Here is a 7176-nt window from a genome sequence, read left to right as displayed (position 1 = left end):
GCTGTCAGCACAGACCCTGATGGGGGGCTCCAACTCACAGACCACAAGATCATGACCTGAGCCGAAGTCTGACGCTTAAACAACTGAGCCACCAAGGTGCCCCTATATTGTTTTATCTTTATATTGTTTCTTACTTACCTGTGCTTTATCTAATCCTGTGTGTTTTTTAAAAGATGTTTTAAAAAACATCTTTTTTTTAAAAACATCTTTGTTTGTTTGTTTGTTTACTATTTTAGGGAGAGAGAGAGCACAAGCTGGGGAGAAGGATGAAGGGAGAGAGGAAATCTTAAGCAGGCTTCATACTCAGCGTGAATGGATGCAGGTTGAGCCCATGACCCTGGAATCATGACCTGAGCCGAAGTCAAGAGTCAGTTGCTCAACCAACTGAGTGACACAGACGCCCCAATCCTGTGTTGTTTTAACATGAAAACCACTGCCTGTCCTTCCACACAGAGCCAGTAGATACATATTAAGTGGAACTCACCTGAGGCTTTAGGCATGTTCAATGTATCACAGAACTTAATAAAAAAATTCTTCAAAGGTAATCTTGCCATTTTCTGTAATGCAAAGTAAAATGTAGATGAAGGAATTACTGCTTCTGAATTAATCTGTCAGCAGTTAATAGTCAAGTTATAACAAAGGTGAAAAGCCCGGGGGTCAGCCTGTACTGTTCCTTCTTCCTTAACTTCTGCATACATATGATTATCAATTTCTATTCAATTATTTCCAAATACTGCTTGAATATATCACTATATTAGTTAATGCCTATGCTATTACAATAGCATTGCTAAAAATCTATCGCATCAGTCTCATTTCTCTCCATTTATTTTAAACAATGCAGCAAGAGAGGTCTTTCTCTTTAAAAAAAATCTGGTTACTCCTCTGAATAAAACCCTTCAGTAGCTCCTACTTGTCCAAAAACTACAAAAGCAAAACAAAACAAACACACGGTGGGCAGGCAAAGAGGCTATAGGCCAATATTCCTTACAAATGTGTTAACATCTAAGTGAAATTCTAGAAAATAGGGTTTAGCAGTATAAGCAGAAACTAAAGTTCTAGATACCTTTAGGACATGCATTTTCACTGAGGGTGATAGGCTTTCAGGAAGGAAAACAGGTTCTTGGAGGGGAAAAAATCTTAGCCATTACAATGGTTTGTGGCCACAGTACATAAGCAAATATTTATTTTTGGCATTAAACATTCATAGCGTGTGGGATGGTGAAAAAGACAAAAATGTCTAAAAAGTCTCCTTAGGGGAGTGATATTTTTTTTTAAAGGTTAAGAAACACCACTTTTAGGATAATGGTAACCACCTAAATTTACTCTGGAGAAATCTAAGAAAAAGGCTTAGAAATCCATAGGACCAAAGATGGCATCTTGATGTGGAACTCAGTGCATAGAATTTGGTGGTGAAGGAAAAGAAAGAAGCAGTTAAAGATGAAGTCCCTACTAAACAGTATCAAAATGTCAGAAGGCTCACTACCCCCACCTCCCACCCTCTGCCCCAAAGGTGCCATTAAAGTAAACGGACTTCATTTACTTCAGTAGAAACTGAAGACAGAGCTCCACACTGAATGTGCCACCCAACACCCTCAACTCTTTCAACAAATCAGGATAGAAATGGACAAAGGAAGATTTGAGATGGGAGCCAACAACTCAGAAAATAGACTGTGTAGAAAGACCAAGTCAGCTCCAAAATAAAGACTCAAGTAAAGTAAAGGTACACAAGGTAGAATGGATATGACAAACTATAGTAAGGGACATAAAGGATAGACATGAAAAGAACCAAAAGGAAAAAAAAAAAAAAAAAGGAGGGGGAGAGAGAAAAGGAAGAAAAAAAAAAAAAAACCCAATGCAAAAAAAAAAAAAAAAAAAAAAAAAAAGTAGAAAAGTTTACAGCAGAAGTGACAGAGCCCAGAAATAAACCCCACATATGCTCAACTAATATTTGACGAGGCAGCCAAGAACATTCAATGGAGAAAGGATGGTCTCTTCAACAAATGGTGTTGGGAAACTGAATAACCACTTGGGATACTCCCCAAAATTACCTCAAAATGAATTAAAGATTTAATTGTAAGATCTGATACTGTAAAGAAAACATAAGGAAACAGCTTTCAGACATTGGTCTTGGCAATGATTTTTTGGACATGACACCAAAAGCACAAACAACAAAAGCAGAAATCAACAAGTAGAACTAGATGCAATTTAAGATTTTTCTTTTTTTTAATGTTTATTTATTTGTGAGAGAGAAAGACACAGAGCATGAGCAGGGAGGGGCAGAGAGAGAGGGAGACACAGAAACTGAAGCAAGCTCCAAGCTGTCAGCACAGAGCCCGACATGGTGCTTGAACTCAAGAATCATGAGATCAAGACCTGATGTCGAAAGCTTAACTGGCTGTAGTCGGACGCTTAACCGACTGAGCCACCCAGGCACCCCAGAACTACATTCAACTTAAAAACTTTTGTACAGCAAAAGAAACAATCGGCAAAATGAAAAGGCAACCTACAGAATGAGAGAAAATATTTGCAAACCATATATCTGATAAAGGATTATTATCCAAAATATATAACAAAGAATTCACACAGCTCAATAACAAACAAGCAAATGAACTATTTTAAAAATGGGCAGAGCAATAGAATAGGCATTTTCCCAAAGAAGACATCCAAATGACCAACAGGTGCATGAAAAGGTGTTCAACATCACTAACCATCAGGGAAATGCAAATCATAACCACAATGAGATATTGCTCAAACCCGTTAGAATGGCTATCATCAAGAAGACCGGAGATAAGGATTTGTGATGATGTGGAGAATGGGAACCCTCATACACTGTTGGTGGCAATGTAGATTGGTGCAGCCACTATGGACAATAGTATAGAAATTCCCCTCAAAATTAAAAATAGAACTACGATATGAACCATCAATTCCCCTTACAAGTGTATATTCAAAGGAAACGAAAACAGGATCTTGAAGACATACTCCTGTGTCTATTTCAGCATTATTCACAATAGCTAAAATATGGAAACAATCTAAGTGCTCATCAACAGATGAATAAACAGAGGTAGTGTGAAAATAGACAACAGAATATTTTTCAGCCATGAGAAAGAGAGAAATCCTGTCATTTGCGACAAGATGGTAGGATCTTGAAGTCCTTATGCTTAGAGGAGATAAGCCAAAGACAAATGTTGTATATATCGCTAATATGTGGAATCTAAAAAAGCCGATCTCACAGAAAGAGAGCAGAATGGTGGTTACCAAGGACTTAGGGGGTGGGGTGATTGGGGAGATACTGTTAAAAAGTACAAATTTGCAGTTAAAATGAATAAATTCTGGAAATCTAATGCTGTGCTGATCTAATACTGTATTACATAATTGAAAGTTGCTAAGAGACTAGATCTTAAATGTTCTCACCACAAAAAAAGAAATTGTGATAATTACGTGATGTGATAGAGGTGTTAGATAACATTACAGTGATAATTATATTGCAATATATAAATGTATCAAATCAACACATTGGACACTCTAAACTTACATAATGTTATTATATGCCCATTATATCTCAATTTTACAAAAAGGAAAAGAAAAACTCTGTGGAGGTGGAGTGGGGGGAAAAAAAAGCTCTAAGTCACTAATATTGAGGATGAAAATGAAGGTATCATTACAGATGAAGCAGAAATCAAAAAAGATAAAAAGCAGATGTCAAGGACAACTTTATCCAATACATTTGAAAAGTCAGATGAAATGGACAAATTCCTATAAAGACACAGCCTGCCAAAATTGACAGGAAAATAGAATATTTTCTTGGTAATACCATACAATTTCAGAAATTAAATCAATAATCCAGAATTTTTCCATAAATAAAACTCTAGGCCCATAAGGCTTCACCTGTGAGTTCTGCTTAACATTTGAGGAAGAAAAAAAATCTCTTACAGAGAATAGGAAAGTAAAGAATATTCCCCAACTCTTTTGAAAACGTAACAAAAATGATATTCAACAATACCAGTCATTAAAATAACGCAGTTATTTTGTACATTTATAAACATCTGCTTCCTTGAGCCAATGCCGCAGGCAACACCCCCTGAGGTATTCCTGGATATCAGCATAGTTTACCTTCCAAAGGGTTAACACGTGGCGAAGGGCCTCACGGACTCTGTTGTACTCTGTGCATGGCATTCTGACTGAATACTGCCCGTGCCAGTCAGTTCACAAAGTGACCTCATCTCCCAAGTACCACCACCCACAGGGATAAAGTAGGCCCAGACTCACCCATCTGTTCAGTTTCACAGAGCTCAGGCTTGGCACACTATGGTGGCACTGGTGCTCACCAGTCATCTCACTGCAGCGCCCCCCCCCCCCCCCCCCGCCCCAGGGTGCCCTCCATTGCTGTATATCCCATCCATACATCTCCCATCCCCACTGGTAGATGATGGCCTTTACAACTAGATGCATTCAGACTACTAACCATGTTCAGGTCCATGTCTTAATACTTCATCAAGTAAAACATTAGCTGCATGAAAGTCATTGTTCATCAATAATGCCTTGAGGCTAGAGACATCAATTAGATCATTCTGGAGAATTTGAATAGTAATGAAGAGTAGCTGTGTAACTGAGAAAAAAAAAAAAGAGCAAAAACGTGCTTCAACAGCAGAAATAAGAGTACATTGTTCACTTTCACTTAATGGGCTTGAGTTGCATAAAAGAACTTTACATGAAATTACTAGTAGTTTTAAAAACCATTGTGTATTGTAACAGCTAGCAGTTACTGAACACTAAGTGCTGGAGACTCTTCTGAGTACTTCTACTTTACCTACTTAAGTCTATTATTACCTATAATAATTCCAAGATAGGCATTATTATCCCCATTTTTCAGATGAAGGAATTGAGGTTAGTGAGATTTAAAAAAAAAATTTAATGTTTATTTATTTTTGAGAGAGACAGACAGACAGACAGACCACGAGCGGGGAAGGGTCAGAGAGAGACAAAGATGCAGAATCTGAAGCAGGCTCCGGGTTCGGAGCTGTCAGCACAGACTCCAACGTGGGGCTCAAACTCACTAACCGCGAAATCATGACCTGAGCTGAAGTTGGGCGCTTAACCAACTGAGCCACCCAGGCGCCCCGAGGTTTGTGAGGTTAAGTGATTTACTAAAGAATACACTGGTATTAAGTGGCAGGGCCAGGATTCAAATCCAGGCACGATATTTCCAAAGCCCATGCTCTTAACTACTGTGCCTTTCAAGTAGACGTATGTAACTGGTCAACCATGATGCCTACAGCTACATAATACTTCATATGTGGACCCTGAAATAATTGTGAAGCATTACAAAGAAGTTTACATCAAAACTTTATTGCCTTATTTCACTTAAAGTTATGTTACAGAGACAAAATAAGAAGAAGAAGAAGGTGCTGTTTCTGTAAGTCGTGCTCTTTATATTTATCTTATAGCCCCACAAATCTTGACAGCCTTGGTCACTTTCCAATGCCTTCAAACAGTTGTGGTTGTTGATGCTGTTTAATTTAATCCACATTTTACTAGCTGTTCTCAGCAGGAGGGTTGGTTTCACATAAGCTACTCCATCATAGTCAGAAGTAGAACCAGGTAACTCAAGCTTTATAGGTAAATTTGATGCCCTGCTCTGGTTGAAAATTACTGTTTAGGTTATTACTTTACTACAAAGCTATAGTGATTAAGACCATGTGGCATAAGAATAAATAAAAATCAATGGAATGGAACTGGGAGTCTAGAAATAAATCCATACATTTCTGATCAATTGATTTTTTACAAGGATGGCAAAACCATTTATTTAAGGGGGAAAAGAATGATCTTGTCAACAAATGATGCTGGGGTAACTGGCTATCTGCATGCCAAAGAATTAAAGTGGACTCCCATCTCACACCACATACAAACATTAACTCAAAATGAATCAAAGATTGAAATTAAAAGGCTAAAACTATAAAATTCTTAGAAGAAAACATTAGTATAAATCTTAATGATCTTGGATTATGTTTAGACATGATATCAAAAGAAGTGACAAAAGAAAATATAAACTGGATTTCACCCAATTTAAAAACGTTTGTGCTTCAAAGGACACCACCAAGAAAGCGAAAAGACCCATAAAATTAGAGAAAAGATTTGCAAATCATCTATCTGATAAAGCTATAGTATCCAGGACATAAGAACCCTAACAACGTGACAAATAACCCAATTTTAAAATAAGCAAAGGGTACATATCTCTAAATGGCCAGTAAACACATGTAAAGATGTTCAAAGTTATTAGCCATCAGAAAAATGCAAAACAAAACCACGGTGAGATACTTGTGAGACTAGGCTAGAATAAAAAAGACAGACAATGTAACAAGTACTGACAAGGATTTAAAAACTTTTTTTTTATTTTTTAATGTTTTTATTTATTTTTGAGACAGAGACAGAGCATGAACGGGGGAGGGGCAGAGAGAGAGAGGGAGACACAGAATCGGAAGCAGGCTCCAGGCTCTGAGCCATCAGCCCAGAGCCTGACGCGGGGCTTGAACTCACGGACCGCGAGATCATGACCTGAGCCGAAGTCGGACGCTTAACAACTGAGCCACCCAGGCACCCCAGTACTGACAAGGATTTAAAGAAATGTACAATGCTGTTGGGAATGTAAAATGGGGCAGCTGCTTTGGAAAATGTTCCAGCAGCTCCTCAAGTTGAATGTAAAGTTACCACGTGACCCAGCAGTTCCATTCCTAGGTAGGTACCTGAGAGAAATGTAAATGTACGTCCACACAAAAACCTGTACTCAAAAAAATGTACACATGTTCATAACAGCATTATTCTTAGTGGCCAAAAAAGGGAAACAACCCAAATGTCTATGAACTGATAAATGGCCAAAGAAAATGTGGTATAACCACAGAATATTATTCTACCACGAAAAGGAATAAAGTACTCATTTATGTTATAATGCAGGTGAACCTTAAAAACAGTATGCTGGGGCGCCTGGGTGGCTCAGTCGGTTGAGCGGCCGACTTCAGCTCAGGTCATGATCTCATGGTTTCGTGGGTTCGAGCCCCATATCGTGCTGACAGCTCAGAGCCTGGAGCCTGCTTCAGATTCTGTGTCTCCCTCTCTCTCTGTCCCTTCCTCGCTCTCTCTCTCTCAAAAATAAACATTAAAAATTAAAAAAAAAAAACAAAC

The 7176-nt window shown here is 38.2% G+C and overlaps 1 protein-coding gene across 1 annotated transcript in view; it reads right to left on the bottom strand.

Moving 5' to 3' along the window:
* Positions 1-483: 483 nt before the first annotated feature.
* LOC145715200 (EF-hand calcium-binding domain-containing protein 13-like) overlaps positions 484-7176 on the bottom strand; it is a 23514-nt gene continuing 16821 nt past the window's right edge. The window contains exons 9-10 of the mRNA XM_081794900.1: positions 4463-4606; positions 484-557 (exon numbers count right to left, since the gene is read on the bottom strand). Of these exons, the coding sequence (XP_081651026.1) occupies positions 520-557; positions 4463-4606 (182 nt within the window). The 3' untranslated portion in view covers positions 484-519. The remainder of the gene's footprint in view (positions 558-4462; positions 4607-7176) is intronic.

The sequence above is a fragment of the Panthera onca genome, assembly GCF_046562875.1.
Source record: "Panthera onca isolate mPanOnc1 chromosome E1 unlocalized genomic scaffold, mPanOnc1 haplotype 2 h2.Chr16_ul_9, whole genome shotgun sequence".
In the NCBI taxonomy this organism is placed as follows: Eukaryota; Metazoa; Chordata; class Mammalia; order Carnivora; family Felidae; genus Panthera; species Panthera onca.
The sequence above is the reverse complement of the archived record's forward strand: the minus strand, read 5'-3'. Positions and strand labels throughout refer to the sequence as shown.